The sequence below is a fragment of the Sebastes umbrosus genome, chromosome 21 (genome assembly GCF_015220745.1).
Source record: "Sebastes umbrosus isolate fSebUmb1 chromosome 21, fSebUmb1.pri, whole genome shotgun sequence".
NCBI classification, from domain to species: Eukaryota; Metazoa; Chordata; class Actinopteri; order Perciformes; family Sebastidae; genus Sebastes; species Sebastes umbrosus.
The window spans coordinates 15,270,735-15,295,706 of record NC_051289.1 but is presented as its reverse complement, the minus strand read 5'-3'; the positions used below and the strand labels follow the sequence as shown (position 1 = coordinate 15,295,706).

The 24,972-nt window shown below is 40.7% G+C and overlaps 2 protein-coding genes and 1 non-coding gene across 4 annotated transcripts in view; 2 read left to right on the top strand and 1 right to left on the bottom strand.

Moving 5' to 3' along the window:
- Positions 1-1,149: 1,149 nt before the first annotated feature.
- Positions 1,150-10,551, bottom strand: pex2 (peroxisomal biogenesis factor 2). 2 transcript variants are annotated; one of them, XM_037757248.1, is made up of 2 exons: positions 10,418-10,551; positions 1,150-2,855 (listed from the first exon to the last, which is right to left on the bottom strand). In XM_037757248.1, the coding sequence occupies exons 1-2, from the start codon at positions 10,419-10,421 to the stop codon at positions 1,882-1,884; spliced, it is 978 nt and encodes a 325-aa protein (XP_037613176.1). In that variant the 5' UTR covers positions 10,422-10,551; the 3' UTR covers positions 1,150-1,881. The 2 variants fall into 2 exon arrangements, with proteins under 2 accessions (XP_037613176.1, XP_037613177.1); XM_037757249.1 differs by having other exon boundaries at positions 1,150-2,852; positions 10,418-10,514.
- Positions 10,552-10,814: 263 nt separating this feature from the next.
- The window catches only part of LOC119480719 (trichohyalin-like), a 109,480-nt gene continuing 95,322 nt past the window's right edge, over positions 10,815-24,972 (top strand). Inside the window, exons 1-2 of the mRNA XM_037757246.1 lie at positions 10,815-11,016; positions 15,690-15,839. Of these exons, the coding sequence (XP_037613174.1) occupies positions 10,849-11,016; positions 15,690-15,839 (318 nt within the window). The 5' untranslated portion in view covers positions 10,815-10,848. The remainder of the gene's footprint in view (positions 11,017-15,689; positions 15,840-24,972) is intronic.
- trnal-uag lies at positions 11,070-11,151 on the top strand. The gene has a single exon. It is a non-coding gene; the product is annotated as a tRNA-Leu (tRNA).

The following is a 24,972-nucleotide window of genomic DNA, read 5'->3' as shown; positions in this document are numbered from 1 at the left end:
TGCATGAAATATTGACAAACAGTCTTCCTTGTCCCTGACTCTATATGCATTGCTATAGGATTCATTAGTCAGAATGTCCTTGATGTGAGAGCACCTCCGAGTATCCACGTGTTCTTTACATAATGTCAAACCAATCATCATATAGGATTGGAACACCCTACCTCAAGGTGTACATTTTCTTTTAATCAAACGAGGGGCTATTTCGACACTTCTATGTGCTTTAAAAACCGTACAATTAATTAATTTTGGCTTCGCATTACCACCAAGGACATATACTCTGGCACATATGCTCTGCAAACCTGCGGAAGTTCTCGGAGAAATACAGATCACATCGGTCAGTAGCATAAATAATTTAAGGTCAGCCCTGCTACCAGTACACCTACCCAGTATTCTTGGGGGCATTCGTGCACCTCATGAGCACAAATATTTCATTCTATCCTCCCCGCTCAACAGAAACATTAACCTCATCTGAGTGCAAATGTGTGTATGTCTGTCTGAGCCGGGCAGATCTGAGAGCGTCTCTCCGCGATAGGCTTTCTATCACGCCTGCAGTTCCGATTGATCGTCTCGGCAATCAGCAATTAAGCCCCAGTGATCAGAGCGGGGGAGAGGGGGAGGAAAGGGGGGAGGGAAGAAAGAGGTGGGAGGTAGCCCCCACCCAACCCCAACCCACTCTTCCCTTGTCAGCCCAGGAAAGGCTTCACTCAGCTGGGGTGCGTTTGGCCCCGGGCTGGGCTCACTGGTGGAGGTTAACTCCAGCATAAATAAGCATCTTTGGACTCATTACAGGGATTAGAGAGTAATTCGCCTGCGAGGAAGGAGACGACTGCCAGGGTTTTGGTACAGTTTACTACAGTCTTATAGGGGCGAGGGCCCTGGAGATTACAGAGGGAGAGAGATGGAGAGGCAGCAAAAGAGAGAAAGGCCAAGGGAAACGAGAGGCTGGCTGTCAAGTGTGTGTGTGTGTGTGTGTGAGAGTCAATCCAAGCCCCCGGCTGCCCCCTTGATCTTGAGCATGTTGGGGTGCTGTGAAAACGGATAATGGGAGTTAGAACGACCGGGCCTGTCTAGAGAGAAGTGTGCTGATTGTTATAACTTTCCCTCATCTCTCTCTCTCCCCTCCACTTAACTAAATAAACACCCAAGAGGTAGCACTCTATCAATTTTAATGATGTTGAAATACAATTTAGGCACAAAATACACAACAAATGCTAATTTGGACCATGATGAGAGGCATCAGAAATTCCTCCCATTATTTATTCAGCTGACTTTCTGCATTTTTCATCAGAACAAATATTCCCATTTCAACAAACACACACACACACACATACATACACACATACATACACGTGCGAACACACAGCCAATTTGGAGCATAAATCAACACGTTTGCTCATCAAATATATGCCGTGGTTCTCTGTAGTCTGTCCAGTGCACCAAAGACAAATAGTTCTGTCCAAAGTCCAGCTGGAGAAATGGAAAGGGGGCAGAGGATTGTCAATATATGCGCACATATATTAAACATAGCAGGTCTTATGTGTGTTCAGGAAAGACACAGACATCATATGGACTCAAGTCCAGTCATAAACTCATACCCTACACAGACTACCGCGTGAATCTGTCAAAAAAGGAGGGCTGCTCACAGAACAGGGATTATTAAACTCCCTTTTTTTTCATGTTTTACAAAATATCCGTACATGATAAAGTTGAATTATTCAATACATTTTCATCAAAATGTGGTAAACTTCAAGATGCATTTACATAATCATACAAAATTAGTCATGTATTCCATTTTGTGCAGCTATAAAAGATGAACCACTATTTTAATTTCAAAAAAGTCCCTCTGCAATTACAAAATAAACTCCGTCTCCGACAGCTTCTTCAACTGCCAATCATCTCCACCTCCATCTTGACTGGCTCCGGCTGCCCTGCTTCTGCGCCACATCTGGGGCAGGTGAGGTAAGCGTCCGCGATGCTGTGGCTTTTGATGCAGTAGTAGCAGAACACGTGCCGGCAGCCCGCGGTGTGAGGCATGGTCGGCCACTCACCGCACAGCCCGCACTCTTTCCACGCCCCTTGCCCTTCCGTCGCTCCCTCCCCGTCGGCGCTTTCTCCCCCCGAAACAATCGAAAACACCGCCGCCTTCAGTTTCCTCGTATTGATCAGCGGCAACAAGAAGATGAAGAACTCGGCGAAGCCGTGCCAAAGCAGCTCGCGGTTCATGTACTGGTAGGTTACGTCCCGGACCACGTTGGGCTTGCTGAAAACCGCCCGAGCTCCCACGATCCTTTCAGCCAGGACAGGATGGCGACCTTTTCTCAGGAACACGAGGAAGTTGATGAGACTTGCGAGCTGTGTGATACTAGAAACAAGGGTCAGGCAATTGCGGAGACCCTGTTGGAGTAAACCGCCGTCTCTTTCAGACACAGAAAGCCCTCCTGAACTCAAGAACCGCAGCAGGCTGTGGGAGCGCTCTTGGAGCCAGCGCGGACCGGCGGTGAGCAGGGCCAGACCCAGCTTCTGCCTGCGAGACAGAAGCCTGTAGCGGCGAGACGAGGAGAGGCTGTTGTGGTAGCGTAGGCTCAGTAAAGACTGGCCCACGGTGGCACTGTTAGAATAAAGTGTGAACCTCCACAGGAGCAAATGGAGCAGAGCTCTCAGTTCAGGCTCCAGCGGGGTGAGCAGGCCCGGACGGCAGTTGTGGAAGCACTGGGAGAACTGGGTCCATACCAGCTGCTCTAGGGCTGAGTCCAGCTCGAGGGCATCCAGCTGGCTGATGCGCAATACCGGGGTCTGCGGGTCGACATCAGATTCTGGACTAGAACTTTTTGGGTTGTCCTCGCTTTCCAAACCTGCTGGAAAAAAAATAAGGAGATACACGTTAATTAAAAAACTGATTTTTATGAGTGGACTTTTTTTTCAAGTTTATCATGTACAAAAACAAAGGGATTTGGATTTAATTTTTTTTTAGTTCGGGCCATCATTCCTAGATGTCATGATAATTGTTGACAAAACAAACTTTGTCAAAAAAGTGAAAAAAAGAAACAGGAGAGTAAAAAAACATCTCCAATGATGGCCAAAAATAGTAAAAATCTGTAAAAAAAAAAAGAAAAAGAAAAGGTTTTCTCCTTAAACTGACATTAATCAAGTACTACTCTAATAATAATAATGACTTTACATCATTAAATACCTTATTAACATACGGGCAACACCATACTTGGTCTAATAAAGTCAGGGACATGAACAAAATCTATACAGAGGCACAACTATTTAGAAGGACAACTGGGTTGTTGGGAGGAATAAGGCCCCGGAGGTGAGGCCCATCCTGTTAGGAAGGTTATTTTCTCTTTATACATAGGAACGGAAATCACTTTTCACATGTAAAACCCGTCCTTAATGCAACCTTTGAGCTGCGCAATGCGGAGGAGCAGGGGGTCTTAGACTGCTCTCTCCAGTGTATAAACACACACAATCCAACACACACACACACACACACACACAGAGAGAGGAGGCGAAGCCCAGGGGCTCTCGGTGCCGGCTCCCTCTGGAGATAGGGGTGTGTGTACAAATCACATCACTAGGGATTAGGCTAACGGCACAGTCTCTGGTACACCGTAAACATCTGCCAAATGTGGAACAATTTTCCTCCCCCTAGAGTCGACTCCATATGGGATCCCACCATTGTGACGTCCGGGCTATTTTGCGCTGCATACGTTCCCAAACTGCTCGCAGTTTTTTTCCCCCCCAGTTTTTTATCTGCCCCTTTTCCCTCAAATGAAACGCTTAAGAAGTGGGAGACTAACTAACGCATGGAGAGACAGAGCAAGAGGCCCACAGAGAGCGAGAGAGAGAGAGAGAGAGAGCGAGAGAGACAGAAAGGCCTTTTTTTGACAGTGGCTTTTGTGTCTCGCTGAACAGGATTTGTCACGAGGCTTTAAAAGAGATTTCAGCCGGGTAAATATGGCAGTTTTGACAGAAAGAGAGAGCGATGATGGTCACTTTAGACGTTTCTCGAGGAGGTAAAAAAAAAACATTCTAATATGCGGTGGCAATGCTCGGGGGTTTATTGTGGCGCACAGGACCATCTGTGTATTCATGATGTTTCAATAGAGCCAGGATACACCGTCCAACTAAGTTAGAATTAGCAAATGAATGAAAAAAAAAGAGAGTGAATTCACGCCGAAGTAAGCAGGTGTGACAAATTCATTGAGCTGCATTTATAAAATGCTGCCATGTTTGGTGACTAGAACCTCGCCTGTGACGGAAGTGGAGTTTGGGTTTTCGTCTGTATGGTAACCAATAAACAGGCTCCATTTGTTTAGCTTAATCTGAAAGTTTTTTTACTTGATGGGAGAAAATGTGCAGATTATGCGCCTGTGTGTGTGTGTGTGTGTGTGTCAAGGGTAGCCTGGCAGAGCTCTAATACAGAGCTAAATTAATCTATCAGTTCATGGTTACACACACAGCCAGGTGGTGGAAATCCCCGTCACAGCAGCAGCAGCCCTCTCGGGAGAGCACAAACCCGGCCGGGTCCAATATTCTTTTCAAAGCCTTTTATCGAGCAGTTTACAAGTTATGAATGAATATGTTTTATTTGGGGAAACACGGTATTGACAGCCACCTATCAATAGTAATGTGACTATTGTCAAGGGTCTGTCAATATTAATGTAATTATGATGTAGAGGGATCAGAGGGATGCCGGAGTCGGGGGCCAAGTAACATCTCCTGCCCACTGCCATATCAATAGCTGGGATTGCTATTGACAGCCTCCCTTCAGACTTGCAGCACTTGCCAAATATATAACAAGCAGACACTTCAGTCAATGCCGGGCTGCCTATAAAAATTAAGCATTTGAATTTACAGGGCTTTTTACCGTGGACGGCTGGAAATCCATGTTCCTTATGTAATAGTCAAAAGTCACAGTCGATGCCAGTGTTTACAGAGCACTGGCACGGCGTGTGTGTGTGTTACATTTGCAGACGAAAAAGGTATACACGGACTCTTTTCTCTGATGAATTCACTCGAACACACACACCTGATGTGATACGCTGACTCTGTAATTCTCTCGTGGGTCAGCCAACCAGCCGAGCCGGAGACAAAAAATGACCCCTCTCTTGGAGAGTCGGCGGCTGACAACCAGCGGAGTCAGAAAAGGCGGGTTAGAAGAGTTCACCGAAAATCAACAGAAAAAATCTGGGGGTCTCGCTTTTTCTATCAGAGATGTATAAAACACTTTTAAAAAAAACATCTTCCTGGAAATATTAAAGGGTATTTTGATTCAGGTCAGATGCAAGGCTTTTTTCTCCTCTCCCTGTGTTCCCTTAGCCTGTGCATCTTGTTCAGACAAAGATAGCGCACTGACTCAAGGCTGACTGCCATAGCTTACAGACAACAACAACAACAACAACAACAACAACAATATCCAATCTAACAGGGAACACACTGCAAACATCGCTTCAAGGCAAAAGGGGCCATGACCAGTGTGCAGAAGGAGAGACAGGAGGAGGCAACAAAAGCATATACTAGAGCATGAGACTGAAGCCTCGCAGCTGCACCCGGGTCCTCTGAAAACTAGACAACGGGGCTGTAATGACAGCAATGGAAAGATGGATAGACAAAGAGACGGACAAAAAAAGACAGGCGCGTCAGAAAACGCGTCATGAAACCCTCCCCAGCTGGGAGCTATACTGTCTACCGATACAGTGTGGGGAAAAAAAAAAAAAACTAGGGGCAAAGATAGCTAAGGAGAAAAATGAGGGAGGGGGAAAAACAGATAAGCACAAACCTCCCTAGGAGCTGACCTTGAGACTGACGGTCACAATAAAGGAGGAGGGAACGCTCCTGAAGCATATGCGGCTCAGCCCCACTGAGGTGCGGGCATCCAGGGAATAGCCTATAGACAGAGGAAGGCTGCACTTTCTTCTTGACCTTGGCTTTGGTGTCTAGGGAGGGGATGAGGGTGTTTAGGGCAGGGGACTAAAGACTGAGGGATGCTGGGAAGATGGAGTATCTCTAGGGGGGGGGATTGCTTTTTCTGTGCTCTGAAGCTGCTCACAATTCCACGCAGAAAAATGTGCATCCAGACGTCTTGATTGCGTGGCGCGGGGGGGCTCAAATTCCTAAGCACTTAGCTGTGGTGGTTAGCATAATATATTTGCTGAAATAATGCACAAACGTTCACTTGGCTTTCTATGATGCTTGTAGCGAGAAATAGGCTATATATGCATTGGCAAAGCGTGCTGGATTACAACTTTACATTTTCTTCTCTCGCTCATGTAAATTAATTTGTGTAAAAGCTCTGGTGAATAAAACCTATTTCTCTGAGCACTCCGGCTCTCGTTTTTTTTTTCTCCCCTCTCCCGCTCCCCTCACTTTATTGCCCTTCTTTCGCCAGCAACGAGCGCCGGCCTATTAGCCGCGGCCCTCTAATGTCCTCACTATGAAAACGGATGAGAATGTCAGATTTAGAACTTTTAAGAGAGTGATGTCATACAGCAGACCACAGGCATTACGGGGGCGCTAAGATTACCCAGGCGGTAACCAGACTAATTGTTATGAGTCTGTTTCATGAAAAATGAATGTGTGCAAATGCAGAGAGGGGTCTTCGGGCTGTGTGCATGTGTGTGTTGCACACTAATGCTTTATCAAGGCTCTCCCCTTTTTTTGTAATCACCCAAGACTCCTCCGAGCCACGGGGGTGAGGGCCAAGTTAATGCCTGAACACAAGAAAAAAATACACATCAGTTAGTAACCGCACGTCTGACACACACAAAAAAATGTGCTCGGCTTAATCTGGTTTGCTCAGAAGGTAAATTATTTAAGAGAATTAATTGATTTCATGAGTAGGAAGGTTGAGTATGCCAGGGCTATATGAGTAATAAGTACAGGGGTTTGCGTAAAAAACACAACTTAAAAAGTAATGAAACATTTAGAGGGCAGAGAGGCACAATGAACGCGGAAGAGAAAGCGAAACGGCTAATAAATGAGAGGAGTGAAAGTTGTGTCTTTCTTAGGAGTCACTGAGAGAGAGCACTGGGGCCTCACCTCATGCAAATAAAATGGGTTATACTGAGGAATATTTGATCAGCACGTTTTTTTAGCTTCTTGCTTTATGCATGGAAACATTGTGTCTGTTTTTTTTTTTTAATCGGTGTTACAATTAAAATGCGTGTGGGAGTGGAAAATTCTGAACTGCGTTGAACTCTTGTAAAATCTATGAGAATGTAAAGGCCAATGCAAAATGAGAGATTTAAGACTTTGTTACAACAGTCAAACCCCACTGTACAAATCCTACTTTTAGGAATTCCTCTTCGGTGTGTATCTGTGAATCAATTTGGAGATGGTTTTAGATTGCTGCCACTGCAAATTGTGCCCATAATGACATGTCATGACAAGACGCATCTTATTTTTTATACATTTCCTGCAGTCAGAGACATTCATTTAAATCCAGTTACATATGAGACTTCAGCCTCTCTCTGTTTGAACAAGCATCACTATGAAGAGTAGTGGTGGCAAATCATCTGATGAAAAAAAATCATGTCAGAGAAGAGATGAGGAGTTTTGTTTTGAAACTAACCTTTGAACTGAGCCATGTTGGTTTTGAAAAAGCTAACTTTTCAGAATGAAATGGATCACTTTTCTCTTATACTTTCTTCTCAATTTGGAAATTTAATGCCTGTATTTCCTGCAAAAAAATGTGCCTTGTGGCAATATACACATTAGGGCTATAGTGCACTGCAAATATGATGAAAAACTGGGAGATAACTGAATATGATCAAAAGACTATAGCTGTCCTCAACCAAAGAAATTCTTAGTCGACTAACACTCGAAAACACGAACACAAAAAAAAACGATTTTGATGACTAAGCGATTAGTTGATTTAATCGACAGATCTGTGAAACTGAGTTTCTCCACAAAGAATCACACAAAAGCACCACTTTAAATCTTATGTTTCCCAGAGATGTGCTCGTAAGTTTCTTGGAAATAGTCATTCAGCATGAAAAACGACTAATCGACTAAAGAAATCTTAAGCCTAAAGCCTAGGTATAGACTTTAACACAATTAAATAAGCGCAGTGGATGTTCAGAGAATATTTTACATTACCTATCTGTAACAGCTGTACTCGAGTAGCACTGAAATGACAAAAATCAAACTGAAATTATGATGACACATAGATATATTAGATCGTTTTGGAGCTTCTAAATTTGAAAATATTGAAATCAAAGTTAAAATTAAAAACCTTTGTTCTGTTAAATGACTAACCTTGATACAGTCCTGGTACCTGGTGCTCCTTTTTAATGTAGCCTCTATTGGTGTATTGTGTTTTTATGTGATATGTTGTTTTAATGTACTCTTTTAATAGTAGTTTTTCCACATGTGAAGCAAAGACAAATTTCTGCCTTTTTGTACACGAAAAGCAGGCTGGAATTCTTTCCAAATAAGTGCACACAGATAACCTCACTTGCCTTTATCACTTTCCTTCATCTGGAAACCGTATAAAATGACCTTATGACCCCAGAGTGAGATCACAGCCCAATTTAACTTCAGTGACTCCCCTAAAAAAAACACACTCATTACACTAAGTGTTTAGCTCCAGAGGCACGGGCGCCTATACTTCAATCTCATGCAATCAGCCGCTCCACATTCCCCCTCATAATGACATTGTCTCTTAATTTTTTAAGCCCATGCCCATCAGTCTTTAACAACAACAACAAAAACCCAAATCTGCTCCATTTTGATAATAAGGCACAAAGCATTATGTGATAATCACAGTGGGGGATTAGGGTTCGGGGCAGAGTGTGTGTGCAAGAGCAGTGCAGTCAAAGCCAGTGGAAAAAGGAGAGATATAACCAAGAGAAAGATAAGAGGGAGAGGAGTGATGATTGGGGATGAGAGAAGTGAGTAAGTCTCTTGAAAATCAATAAGATCAACTTTGCCTTGAATCTCAATGTGGGAGGTTTTGATCTCTGGCACTGATTATTTAGGGGAATAATGGAATTATTATACATACTATTGAAGGAACACACTCACAAGGTTACCACTCAATGTTGCATATGGCAAACATGCCTGAGTCGTGATGCATACTAATTCACAATAAATGGTTGTTTTGAACCATATGCACTACACACATTGACATCCATTTACAATCGACTTGATTTTAAATGCAAATCTGCAGGAAAAAGAGAATAAATATCGCTTTATAGACACATAAGACTGACAAGTTGACAGCAACAAGGAGGTGTTAGTATTAAGAAAAAAGAGTCCACGTTATATTTACTGCAGTCTTTTGTTTTGAGGCCATGCCAAGTGACAGATGCAGCTTACATACTGAAACACTCTGGTCATCATTAAACACACAAAGATTACTTACATTTAGTTGTTATTCTCATGCATTAGTTCATTCATGTTTCCCTGACAAACCAGCAGGTGTTGCGACGGTATTTGGTCATAGTAGCAATCATTTCTAGCAATAACAAACGTCATGCACAGAGAGGAAAAAAAGTGGAAAGGATGGTGGTATTTAGCTAGATGTGATAGTTTCCATTTCATTGTGATTATGGCACACATTTGTTTTTGGTCCATGAGGTTATGAATGCTTACAGTCACTCACAAGGTTACCACTCAATGTTGCAGATGGAAAACATACCTGAGTCATGATGAATACTTATTGAATGAATATTTATGAAAATAAATAAAAACAGATACAAAATAATAACAAACAAAACAAGAGTAATAGTGTCCAAAAAGGAGTAGAAGTAAAACTTATATTTCCCTCTCACTTCTCCTCTAATAACTCATATATCATAGAATGATAATATCATATAATATAAAAACTATCCCAGATTTATTTACATCCCAAATTAAATATATGAAAAGCATCCCAAGTTGAATTTTAATTCACAATAAATGGTAATTTTGAAACCATATGCACTACAAACATCAACAGACTTGATTTTAAATACAAATCTGCAAGAAAAAAGAGAAGAAATATCCCTTTATAGACACATAAGACTGACAACTTAACAGCAATAAGGAGCAGTATAACATACTATTGAAGGGACACACACAGTCACTCACAAGGTTACCACTCAATGTTGCAGATGGCAAATATACCTGAGTCATGATGCATACTAATTTACAATAAATGGTTGTTTTGAAACCAAATGCATTACACACATCGACACTTGATTTTTAAATGCAAATCTGCAGGAAAAACAGAAGAAATATGGCTTTATAGACACATAAGACTGACAGCTGACAGCAACAACAAGGAGGTGTTATTAGTATTAAGAGCCACGTGTCTTTGTTTGCAGCGTTTAAAAGAAGCAGATGTGATGCATTTGAGCTTTCAGAGTGTGCAAGAAACAATAATGCAGGCTTGAATGCTCGCTAAATGACACAAGGAAGATATATTTACCCATTTCTTTTCTTTTCAAAGACGATTCCAGTCCTCTCCTAGACGAAAACAAACTGTATTTCCGGGTTGTGCAACATTATGCACCGCCTCCTAAAGGAATCTAACCAATCGGGTGCAGTTACGTCACGATTACGGTACAAATGAGCCAATCAGATCGCACAGCTGCAAACTGTAGGAGTCTGTCAGGAAATTTCATGATGCATTCAAAGTCCTCCGTTGTAGTAACGTTAACAGCACTATAGCGACCGAAGTTTGTTGGTGAAGCCACGGTAATTCAATATAAAGTAACACGATTACATGCACTCTACATAGCATGCATTGTCCCTTTTTTTTGCAGGTTGCTCTGCATGCAAGTTGTTTTGCTAATGAACTATGCTGTGCAGAGATTCAACCAGAGTGACAACAAGCTGTGATATGAGTGTTTAGCCAGCATGAACCTGCTCTCAGCCTCAGGAGAGGAGCTGAAAGTTGCCCTCCAGGATCCTGGGACAGAGACAAACAACATTAAACAGCTTCTAGACGAGTTTAAGGGACTTTACGAGCAGAGGTTGAGATGTCTGGAGCTGGACACCACTGTAACCCGAGAGGAGTTACTGCAGGTGAGCTATGTAATGTGTATACTACAGGTGTTATCAGAGCTTTGCGTATCATCGGTAGCGTGGCCGAGCGGTCTAAGGCGCTGGATTTAGGCTCCAGTCTCTCTGGAGGCGTGGGTTCGAATCCCACCGCTGCCATTATGACTATTTAAGGTCTCATGAACTATTAAGTGTGGTAGAAGTTGTGTGAAAAAAAACGATTTATGTATATCTGGCAACCACCCAGGTCACATCTCTAGTGGCATATTCACCTCAAAGTACAGGTTAGCTGTTGTTTGAACCTTTGACCTCAGTGTGTTTTGTTGTTAGGACAGTGGTCATAGACTAAGCTTCTGGAGTTACCCTGCACTATACTCATTTTTAACAGTCTCTTCTGCACTATATTCAGTTTTAACAATTTACTTCATCTCTTTGTATTTTTTATATTTGGTATATTTTTTTTGTACTTTTTACTTTGCACTACTAACTTTTTTACTAACATGTTTTGCACTATGGAACTGTGATGCCTGGAACTTGAATTTCCCTTGGGATCAATACAGTTACTAATTATCTATCTATCTATCTATCTATCTAAATTAACACTGAAATCAAACTGTTCCAGGTAACCATTAGAGCTGGACTATACACCTATCTCCTGATTCCATACTATCACGATACTTGGGTGCCGATTCGATATGTATTGCGATTTTTAAGAATTGCGATTCTACAAGTATTGCGATTCGATATTATGATTTATTGTGATTTTTTGTTAACACTTTTTTTAACACCATGGGAAAAAGCTGAATCATACACTTCTAGGGACTTTTGGAAAATATATAAATTACTAAATTAGAAATGTTTGATTTTCAGCATGTATGTAGTCAGAGATACCCCGAAGTCAAATACATCAGTCATTGTCAGGCATTATTTATAAAAAATGTTTTCCAGCAACCCAAAAATCAAAGATTAAAGACATTTTCCTCACAAATTAGTGGTATTTTCTTTTTAATTTATAAGGGACATGTCATGTTTTATACTTCTGGTGAATATAATCCAATCATTCTTATTTCCATACATGTATTTTGTATATACGGTTCCTTTTGTTAACACCTTATTTTGAAAGCTGACGTAGTCACACGTGTATACTTCCGCTAACTAACATCGCAATCCATAGGTGAATCGATTTTTGTCCCACCAGTAACCATCCAGGGTTCTGGTCCCTGATTGTGTTCATGGTTCCAGTCAACAACATACATTATGTTTTAAAAAAAAAAAGCATTATTGAGGACCCCTTTCAGACCCAAAGTCTCTATGTACTTTTCTGCCGACATCTATTGTCATTAGGTTATCATCCATCCAATACAAATCAAAGAGCATCCTGTCCACCGTGACTCGGGCATCAGAAGATGACCTCTGTCCTGTCAGACAAATGACAGGAGGAAGCGTAGGGGTGCTTTCATAAAGCCGCAGCACTTGTAACAGGTGGCAAATTGCATTACGTTTCCATCTGAGCGGCAGAGATCAGGAACACAGATCCACCCTCATATTTAAAAAAGAGAGGTTTCTAATCATCAGGATTGTCATGTGACATCATTTAGCTACAGAATGTAGCCTGTGTGAGCCGGGCTGTGCATCAAAGCAAGTGTAACAAGGTTTCCGAGATGGGTTTCGGTCAGCCGGCCCCAGTCGCGGGCCTGCTTAACAAGGTTATATGTTTAGAACCCAGGAGCTCCCAAGTCCTAAAGGTTGATATGGACAATTAATCATAAAGCCTGTCCATTGAAAACACGGAGCCCATTCATCCATGAACCCATTGTAGGTTTATGTTTCTTAACATGTTGGAACAACCTCCCAATTAAAGAATTCATATAAAGTAGCTGTCTTATGCTTTAGTGAGGGACCAAGCTGGCAGGAGATGAGAAGTCTCAAAAGGAGGGTTTTATAAACCTCAAAATGAAGCAAACAATTTACAAAATATGTAACAAAGTTCTGGGCCCATAAAGAGGTCAACTAAATGGAACTCAACACAGGCTGTGCTAACTTAGCATAAACGGAAAAAAAACGAACAGATAAAACTGACCCACCAAACTGAAGACGAATGAAAACTTATATAATATGTGATCAGACCATTTCTGAAACAAAGGGGTAACACAAGGACAAACACTACCAACTAAACTACAAGTGAAACAAAGCAGAACCATTATCATATATACATATTTTAGCAATTAACTAAAACAAAAGCTCCACCAAAATAATATATTCTAAAGAAATAATAACCCCCCCCCCCATGATGTGGCAGATGGTACATTCTGATTTGCCACTTCCTGTATTTAAGAGCCCCTTTTTAGTGGGCCATCTTGTGCTCTGGCCTGACAAGATGTCCCTCCAGCAGCAGCAACCAGCAGCGGCACCCTCAGCACTGGTAACTCAAAGTTAAATAGAAATTAGAACAAACTCATCTGAAGACAAACTAAAGCGTGACTGTACAGAAGTTAACCAAATGTCCATGCTACAAATAGAAACTAATATTCTACCAACAAATACTAAAATTAAACTCTGAGTATGATGCATGAAACAAAAGCTATGTGTCATTGTTTATCTGTTTGCTTTGCTGATATATTTGCAAGTGCATAAGGTCAAAAGGTCAACAAACTCAGTGAGGAGGAAAATTAACTATTAAGTGCAAACTATAAAGAAAAACTAAGGTGTGTGCACATTTAAAACTTTCCATCAAGTCACTAATAGCTGTTCCAAAGCTGGAAAAAACAGTAAACCAAAAATGCTTTAGTTATATAACGGATGCATTTTAAGTCCCACACCCTTTTTAAATACAATGTCAACCCTAAATGTTATCTTAGATACTGTCACATCTATCATATTTGTAAAGTTCCTCTCCCTGAAGCTATACATCACAGTGTTATATCACGCGTCAGGGGACACTTGTTGACTTTCTTGGCTGTAGGGGACAGACGTTTATGAACACAGATGTACAGGTGCTCCTCTAAGGCAAAAAATAAGTCTGAAATTCAGGGGCACTCCCTTTTTATCAGAGCTGCAATCAGTGCATGTGTTAGGCTATCTGTGCAATCCAAGTGCATAAGCAGTTTTTCTTAACTGAGATAAAAGACTGATATAGAAGAACTGTGAGGATTTGATACGGGATATCAGTTGTGGAGCATGTTCAGGTGACCTATTTTTTGTAAGCAATAAAATGTAAACTTAGAAATGCTTTTCTTCCAGAAACACAAACCAGCAAGAGTCAGGAATACCATCTTCTGAGCCTAGTTTTGTTTTGGAAAATAAAACAGTGTTTTCAATTTAAAAAAACATTTTGATACCCCTCATGAAGACAATGCCTAAATTAGGGCAATGATTTAGACAGTCCTGCTATATAGTCCTACTCACACAAGCCTATGGTTAATGGATGCGTTATTAAACTAAACATAAGTAGAGCGAGTGAATATTTACCACAAAAGGCGATAGAGCTGCCGTAAATCTGACGATGTTATCTTAGGCTATTACATATTTCACACAACTTCCCTCATAAGCAACGTGTTGCTGCTCTTCGGTTTGACTCCAGATGTTAAAAAATGCATGGACTACTTGTGGTAGAATGAGATGCCTGCCTGTAGATTTCACCGTCACCACAGTTTTCTGCTCTTCAGATGTGTGTTTTTGTCACAAAATAAGAGAATCACAACCTGCCCTGTGAGACTATATTGACTCCTCCACCCCCCATGTTGAATCAGATTCTTCGTTTCAGTGGGACTATCCTAAAGACACAAGGGTTAGATGAAACTAAATAAAACATACAGATTCTGTTATCCTGTTTGTCTGGGGAGCTCTCATGTTTCCCTCGTGAGGCCATCATTGGAGGCGTAGAGTCCCTGTTTTTTTTTCTGTTCATTCACTTGTGTCAAAGTGATATCTGACATCACTTTGACGTTTGATGAATCTCAGGGAAATTATGCATCTCGCTTCTGTAATCTGTCAACTTCAAAAAACGCTGATTTGCCAAGAGGGAGTACTACATTTATAGGTCAGGGAAGATGACATACTGTCTCTGCAACTCTGTCTCTTTGCTCAAGAGAAGAGCAGAGTTTTTCTAAGAGTCTTAGGAACTGTGTTCATATTGCAAATAATTTGCAATAGCAATTTATGTTCACTGTCAACTTTTGGCCCCGACGTAGGAGGTAGTTGCAGGGAGGAAATTAAGCTCCTCCACTGGCATTTGTGCCTTCCCCTGCTGTGATGTGTTTAAACATTTAATGTTTTGTCAGGGATCTTTATCTTACCTCAACCATGTGTTTTATTTGCCTAAACATAATCAAAAATAAACACATATCCCAATTTAGTTTCCACAAGTGTATATTGAAGGGACATTTTGTTTTATACTTTACAATATTGTATTATATGTTGTCCATAAAAAATGTAATTATGTTTCCCCCAAAGCATACAAAGCTAATACAAGATAGTTTATCAATGTAATTCTGAGTGATCCGAGTTGCACATCCATTATTGTTTTGTTTACTGCTCTCTTGTTTAAAACAGGAGTTGGAGCTTGTCATTGATTTGACTGACTCAATAAAATAAAACAATTTGTATTATAGAAGAAAAGTGCTTGGGTTGTACTGTCAGCTTGTTAAAACAGAGCAAATGAACCACTCTTTGATCCTGCTGCGCTGTTATTCTTGCAGAAGAAAGTGAATTTCCTGTGGTCTTACGTGAGTGACCTCGCAGACCAGAACCAGGTGCTGGTTCAGACCATCGAGGATCTGCAGAAGGAGGCCGACTACAAGGATTCCAATCGGGGAATGAAGCGCCGCACCTCTGATCGTATTTTGGACGTAAGGATTTATAAATGTTTTTTTATAGAGTAGATGACCCAGTATCGTTGTTTTCATTATATCTGTATTTTAAAACAATTTGTAATGTTCTTTATGGTATTTTTTTTCATTTTATACATATTTACATCTTCAGAAGAACCATACAGTCAGAGTTTCAATACATAAAGACATGTTACGCATCGTATACCCACAGTGGGACATTTTTTTTTAATACTTACAGTATATTTTGGAGCATGGGACCTACAAGCTGAAGATACCCACAACTCCCCTTGTGTGTGCCCACACATATATGAAACAAGAGCACGAAATACTCATAAGCTCAAAGAAAAATGTGGCTCAGCTGTCCAGGTGAAACCCTGCAAACCCATCTTATATCCTTTGAATATATACAAATACATGTACTTACTTTCATATTACCTTCCTGTTTAACCAGGGCCATTTATTTAGTATTCTGCATTAAGCGCAGAAGCATATGTCAATAGGATGAAATGCCTACTCATAAACACCATCTATACAAATATCAGGCACAAACACAGCCGCATTTATTCAAAAGAGAGGAGACGAGAGAGAGGGAATAACGGCTCGCGGCTTTCTTTTCTATGCTGCAGCATCTATCTCCGAGATCCTTTCTTTGTGTGCACCTCTCGAGGCCAAGGCCTCTTCGTCTTTACAGAATCCAATCGGTAGAGATCACACTGAATATGGTTAACAGTTAAGTACATGAAAATCCCTCATTGTTTATTCTAAGTAATACCTGTATAGAACAATGGCAATATAGAGCCGTGCAACAGTTTTCTTGTTTTTTAATGGTAGAAAGAAGGGCTGTCGATCGATTCAAATATTTAATTGAGATTAATCACGTGATTGTTCGTAGTTAATCGTTTATCTGTTCAAAATGTACCTTAAAGGCAGATTTGTCAAGTAATTAATACTCATATCAACATGGGAGTGGGCAAATATGCTTACTTTATGCAAATGTATGTATATATTTATTATTGGAAATCAATTACCAACACAAAACGATGATTATATTGTCCAGAAAACCCTCACAGGTACTGCATTTAGCATAAAACAATATGCTCAAATCATAACATGGCAAACTCAAGCCCAACAGGCAACAACAGCTGTAAGTGTGTCAGTGTGCTGACTTGACTATGACTTGCCCCAAAACTGCATGTGATTATCATAAATTGGGCATGTCTGTAAAGGGGAGACTCGTGGGTACCCATAGAACCCATTTTCATTCACATATCTTGAGGTCGGAGGTCAAGGGACCCCTTTGAAAATGGCCATGCCAGGTTTTCGTCACCAAAATTTAGCGTGTTGAGTGTTATTCAACCACCTTCTCGACAAGCTACTATGACAAGGTTGGTATCAATGGATTCTTTAGGTTTATCTAGTTTGATTTTCATATGATGCCAGTATCTTCACTCTAGCTTTAAAACTGAGCCAGCTACAACCTAAAAATCGCAAGTTGCGTTAATGCGTTAAAGAAATGAGTGGCGTTAAAACAAATTAGCGTTAACACATCGCGTTCACTTTGACAGCCCTTGTAGAAATTCTTCGCTGAGACCTTGTGTTAAAGGTACATCGATGTCTTCAGGATAAACTGTGTGTAAACTAAAAAAAGGAGTCAAGCAGAGACCGGCCCTTTGTTGTTATCTTTTACGTTTGTGGCATTCTGGAGGAAACCATAAATTATCATTCATTCTTAGTGGACTGGAGATGGAAAGCTGTGTGCAAAGACGCTGTACCAAAATGTCCCACCCCCATCCCCCCAAGATAGCATCAAGGCAAAGCAGGACTATAAAGACATCACCACTTGATGTAGTGACCTTAAGGTATTGTTCCATTTCAGTTATAGCCAGGCTTCCATCAATATTCGCTCTTCTGAGTGGATTTTGCACACAGAAAAGTAATTATGGCCTTTTATCCATCAAAGTACTTATCTGCTATTACGGAGAAGGTCAGAGGGCTAGCTTTGTGTGCTCTCTGCACTGGTCACAAAGGTCACGATAATACAATGCTTTGCATTTCTCAACGTTCAAAGCTGTCCATTTTTAACTTTCATCATTCTAAAACTTAATTTCCTTCAATGACATTGCATTAGCAACACCAATAAAAAAAATAGCTGCATACCCCCAGTTACTTTTCCATACGACTTACTCAAGTGCCTTTACTGAATAGGCTGTAGAGTATGTACATTTCTTTCAAACTATAGCGCAATACATGCACACTGAATGGCCTTCATTAGTTTTGACACGTGTTATTAACAGTAATTGAATTGTAGGCAAATTTATTTAGCTCTCGCAGATCAAAAAAAATACAGCAAACGAGAGGAATAGGTGAATTGGTGTAATTTGGGAAAGGACATTCTTGTAGTTGCTAAGAGTCTTCCAGTTCATCCAGTTGCACAATTTTGTTATTGTTCGTGTGACAACAGCTGCTTCTTTTGGCAGCCGAAGAGACGCGGTAGTGCGAGGGAACATAAGAGTTTGTAAGCCGTGCCATCAACCCATCTTCTGAGCTTTTGAATCTCCATTTTCACCCGTCTTAAACGATGCTCTCACTGTCTGTTTATGTTACTTTGTGTGTTTTCAGGGTCCAGATTGGTAAACAAATACAAACAAATGGACTGCTTCACTCAACAGTCTATTAGGATAGCCAGGGGACAACAGTGTGTTTCTGCTCTGATGTCCATAATGTGAAATCCAATCAAATGAAGAGCATTTAGAGCTACTTATGGACCGTTCCACCATGTAAACGATGCAATGAGCTCTGTAATAGGAGCTTGGCTAACGTCTGATTGAATCGTAGTGTATGGTCTTGTTGATGCACAATAGGGTTGAACCGTAATGGACACTAAACAGAGTTTGTTTTGTGGTCATAATATCATGAAATCCAAGACTTCTCTTTTCTAGACTGCTGCAATTAGCCTGTTGTCTATTTGTCATCCATTGGCAGACGGATGTAGCATCATCGTGTTCCCTGCATACAATATAAACTGGAATTAAACAGTACTTTGTGAATAATACTGGAAGTCTATTTTGAACCTGTGGTTACAGGACAATACCTTCAATATGCATACGTTCAGTTAAATATGGAAGTTATAGGAGAATCATTTTAAACTTCTCTACTATTAATAACCAATGTCTACGTTTACATGCACAAAATATTCTGTTTTTTTGCCCTTATTTAAAAAAAGACAATATTCCTACTAAGCTGTTTACATGACTAATGAAAATGAATATTCTAGTTTAAATGCAACCGATTAACGTAACCGGTGGCGGACTTGTTCGACAGTGCGAACACAGCCTCCCTCTTTCATTCCTTCAACCACATTCTTGAAAAGGTTGGTGTTGCGATATCTGCGCATATGCAAAAACCTGTTGATATCAAAGACTTTCATAATGTTTAAAAGTATGTGTGTTTCTCCTTCTGACCAGAAACGTGGGCTTTTCTTTTGGACATGCATCTCTGCAAACTGTCAGCTGGTTGGTTTGTGTACAACACACAGAGCTGGCCGTAAACTGGCAAGACGCCATCAGGCTGTGTGTCACAAACTGCCATAAAAACACCCCAATTGAAATGCATATTCTGAATGCGCTGTATTAGGGCTGTCCCGAATATAATTTTTTGGGCTTCAAAATTTTGACGAGAAATATTCAAAGGTATTCGTAGCTTCGCGCTACAGGCTAACATGTAGCTTCTGTATGTCCGTCTCCATCTCCATCCCAGTTTCAGTGCCCAGGACCGACAACAAACTACGACATTCGTTTGAGAATAATAAAATGGTAATTGGACTTGCATTTATATAACGCTTTTCTAGTCTTCCGACCACTCAAAGTGCTTTACACTACATGTCAGCATTCACACATTCACACACACATTCATACACTGATGGCAGAGGCTGCTAAGGTGCTAACCTTGCCCATCAGGATCTAATCTGAATACTCATTCACACACAACAATTTGGGGTTAAGTATCTTGCCCAAGGCCACATCGACATGTGACCCGGAGCAGCCGGGGATCGAACCACCGACCTTCTGATTGGTGGACGATTTGCTCTCCTCTCTGAGCCACATAATAATTAATGTTGGATATGAATAATGAATAATGTTGTGGGATTATTCCTTATTTTTTGGGCTATTTGGGGATTTATACATTATTATTACATACTTATATATATATATATATATATATATATAAAAAAAAAGTATTCATTATCATGGGTTATTCTGGATTTTGAAGGATGTAGATGTGTAGCTGGTTGTCCCAGTGGCAGCTGAACTCTAAAACAGCATTGTTTAATCCGTATTAGTGTTAGGGTGTAGACTCCCAGTCCTTGTGGTGCCAGTATCAGTTTCTATTAGCTTTCCAGCCAGTGAAAAAATGCACGGAAAACGCTGAACTTTCTTTGTGTCGTTTGGTTACAATAAAAAGCATTATTATGAGCGCAGAGTTTTTGGAAACGTCCTCATAGTAATTTCCTTCAATCGTCTGGGTTACACTTTCATTGGACGGTCATTTTGGCAGCTTAAGGATTAGTAATCATATAACGCAATAAAATTGTCGCTTTATTGATCTCTGTAGAAATGTTTTTTTTTTTCCACTTGTGTTATTCCAGGCAGGTCAAAGGCACAAGGGCAGCTACAGAACAACTTCTGGAGCTGGCAGGGATTCAGTATCTTGCTTGAAGACACATTTGTCGGTCAGACGGTGGTCTTATGAAGGCCACTTGCCTTTTATAAGACATATAATTAGGAAATAAACCAAGCTCAAAGTGAAAATGTCAGTTCATGTTGTTGTATTTTTATAACAGCAGGCTGCAGAATGGTTAGAATGTTGATTGGTCGGTGGTTGTATGTCAAACTCTTTTGTCCAGAGCTCGAGTTTGAGTAGGAGAGAGATCAAGTCAGACTTTAAAGCTGAAGTAGGTTGGAGCAAATATGATTAATAAAAGTTATTTTTATAAAACCATCACTATAGTGACAGTAGTACATGAAACAGTTAACCTGAAAAAAATCATGTCCCGCTGTGTCCTCCAGTACTCTTAACGGCATCTGCAAGATTTCACAGACCGGAGGAAAACAAGCAGTAAGAGCTGATCTGAGGTCTGCTGTCCATCTGCTGTCAATCACTCGCGAACTCCGACCAAACGGTCAAACTAGGCACCGCTGATCAAATCAACCAAATCAATATTATGTTACGTTAATGCCTATTTCTCTCCTCAAATGTTTTCCGAATCATCTTGTAGTGAACGGTTTAGCTGTAAAATGAGAATGTTTTGCGCCATTGTAAAATCTGTTGAAGGAACGCCAAGTACCGGTCACATGACCGGAGCACAGCCAATGGGAATGCTCTCTCTCTGAAATGTTCTGTGATTGGTCAAAGTAGATTTTTTAAAGCATCAAAACAGAGCCATGAGGAGGTGCAGAGGTCTAGTTATGTCTCAGAACACTTGAATTACAATATGATGAAAGGTTATTATGTAATTTTTGCCCAACGATGCCAAAAATATACTACCTACTGCCACTTTAACAATGTTACACAACACATCCAGCATGCTGGTCACATGCACAACCTTGATGTGTGAGTCCTATTGGTGGGAATCACCAGAAGCCCCACGATACAATATTATCATGACACTTATGTCACAATGCAATCTTATTGCGATTTTAAACATTCTGCGATATGCCGATATATTGCGATATATTACCTTTTTTCAACTGCAAATTATGCAATTTGTCAACATATGTTTTATCTAGTAAGATACAGTTTTCACTCCGTTCATCTCAGAGTTTTCATTCGCATATCTTGAGGTCAGAGGTCAAGGGTCCCCTCGCCAAAATTGATCGTCAATTTGGAGCGTTATTTAGCGTTCTTTCCAACAAGCCGACATGACATGGTTGGTACCAATCGATTCCGTAGGTTTTCTACTTTCATATGATACCAGTATGAGCGGTGGGATTGTTAAGTGGTAAATAGTTTATAAAATAAAAGATATTGATACAATATTGCCACGCAAAATATCACGATACCATGCTGTATCAAATTTTCTTCCCCCACCTGTAGTGAGTCCTATTCTTTCTTTTCCGTTATCTCTTGGTCCTTCATGTCTGTGTTCAAGTCTATCATGTCTTTTGCATCCATCAGTAGGCATGTCTTTGTATCTGTTGGCTATTTTTCAATTTTTTTTTTTTTTGTGTGTACATTATCTGCAGATTGTCTGTTGGGTAGATTTTTTAATTCCCAGAGTTTAGCCCCTGGCCTGCAGGGCAGTACGGGGGACTGTGAAGGCCTGAGAGGGATCAGCGTAGATCAGAACAGATCAGTAGGGATCAGCTGGGATCACTGGCCCTCTCTTTGATCCACTCATCCTGTCATCTCACCATTCCCACACAATTCTCAAATTATTACCATACCAGGCATATTCAAAAACACCCACATGTTAGTAAACACATTTTAGAGAGTGAAGATGTGTGGTTCTCTGTTGTGCTTGAATTGAGAATATCCCATTTTAGCTTCCCGTGTTTATGAAACACAGGGTTAACAAGGAAGACCTAATTTATTTTGTCTCATTTGTATCCGAGAAATGGGTTATAGCAAGTGACGACTACAAATGTGCTAACTGAATGCCGGGAACATCTCCAGCTGTGATGAGAGTCTCCAATTTTTTCGTGTGTGATTCAGAAAGTGACTATTTATGACATTCCCTATAAACCACAGAACAGGGGCTATTAAAAATGCCCAGGAACCAAATGAGAAAATTGGTCTCATGACTTAATCCGTGCTAATGAGAACATCATTTTTCCTGTCATGTGGCGCAACCCTCCGTGGTAGCACTCTTAAGACCCATTTCAGCCAAACAGTACATAAAAGAAGAAGTTATGGCATAAGCTGTTGGACGAAAACTTTTCCGGAATTAACAAAAACAGCCCTCTTTTCAGAATGACCGCAACTTTTTTGTATTCATAGTTCACAAGCGCACATGCAGATCAGCTTTAATGTGTTTCCATGTCACAGCAGTGCCACAAATACATGTATGCCCTTTTTCCCAGCAAGATTCTAATAGCGTTATTGATATATTTTATTGGCTACAACTGATTAAAAACAGAATTAGGCTGTCTATAACCTTCATGCTTTGGACATAATGCAAAAGAAGGAGTTGCTCCAAACTTGGCTGACCCTGTGTAGTAGTGACTGCCCAGCTCAAGGCAGTGAGAGAAGGTGGAAACTCAATTCAGGTCTGCATTAAAAACAGTCTCTGAACTGTGTGACCTTTATAACCCCCCTCCTCTCTCTCACACACACACACACACACACACACATATACATTTGCTTGTGTAGCAGTTGCTTGGAGGATGAGCGCGAGTGAGAAAAGAGAGAGCAGGGGAGGTCAGGGGGTTGCGATGGTTGGCTATGCTAATGCTGTTGTTAATGACTTTGCTGTGAGTGATAATTGATCGTCTTCATTACCATATTAACTTCTCTGCCCCCACCCTTCCCCAACCCCCCAGTCTCTCTCTATGCAGTAATGAATGCCCCCGTTTGATCCTTCAAATAATGAACTAATTAGCTTAATTAAAATCAATAGAGGTGCCAATACCAGGTTAGACATCTCAGGGATGCCGTCTCTATCTGCAGGGGAAGGAATTTTTCAGAAAGAGAGGGGTGAGAGAGGATGGATGGATGGCTGGAGGTAAGAGGAGCAATACATAAACAACAGGCAGTGTGGGAAAAGGTGAGGAGCAAGAGGAATGAAAAAAACGAGACAGGGGGGACAGACAGAAAAAGAGGAAGTAGGTATTCGAAAAGAGATATCCAAAAAATAAGGTGGGTATGTACAAGCGGACAAAGAAGAAGTGGGACGATAGGATTAGGAGTTGCAAGTTCAAAGATGGTAAAAAATGCAAAAATGAGTGGACAAGGGCGAAGACAAGAAAAGCACGAGGGAAAGAGACAGAAAATATCCGAGGAAAGGAGGGAGCCACAGAGAGGGGGGAACTAAACGAGAGAGAGAGAGGGCGAAAGAGGTTCCTAATGCTGATTTATGAGTGCTTGACGGTCGTTAGCTGGAATAAATGGCTTGTAGGAGTGGCTGCAGCATTACTCCCTGTACAGGATACTAAGTGCATTGTAAGGTCAGCCATAAGGCCAAACTTACATATGTAGTGCTCTGCCCTTGTAAACCTTTGTTAATATATCAGCCGCAGGATGGAACTGTAACTAGTCCATCTGATACACCCGGATGACTGTGACTCCCCAACCTGTATGGTAATCATTTTATTTCACTTTGATTTTGAGAACAACCCAAACATGAAAAGCACCTCCTGTGCTTGGTGCGAATGTGATAGCGCTGAAACGATTAGTCGATTCATTGATTAGGTGATTGCCAGAAAATGAATCTGACAATTTTATTAACCCATTTATCATTTAATCACTTATTGAACAAAAACGTGCAGGTTCCAGGTTCTCAAATGTTAGGAATTGCTGCTTTTCTCAGTTTTATATATCAATGTAAAGTGAATATCAGTTATGGACAGCCAAAATAAGCAATTTGAAAATGTCACCTTGGGCACCGTAAACGTGTGATTGGTATTTTAAGTTTTCTCACATTTTATTAAGTACATGATTAATCGATGAATTGCAAAAATATAAACGGGTATATTGGTATTACCTCACTAGGTTATAAGTTATGCCCCTTTCACAATGGCCAAAAAACACACCAACACCAGCTAACATCTGGCTTTTGCTTTCAATGGGAAAGATTACAGTCGGCATTCATTCCCGGGACAAATGACTCTGCAGTGGTCTTAGATGTTTTTCGACTCCAGCTCATGTGCGATGCTATGTGACGCGTGATGAAGTGAATATATTATAATAAAAATCAACAGGGATTTAGACAAATTATTTAAATTTATAACGTACGTTTATTAATGTACAAAACATACGATTAAAATGCTCTCTTCAAAGCCAACAGTCAGACAAGAGTAATTTTACCTCGCTGATCATCGAAAAGAGACCTCATTTAAATGTGACAGAAACAAAATAATAGTCATCAAAACTGTCTTGTTAGTCTTACTTCTGTTCCAACAATCACCAATGCTGGTTGGTCAAAATAAACCCTTAA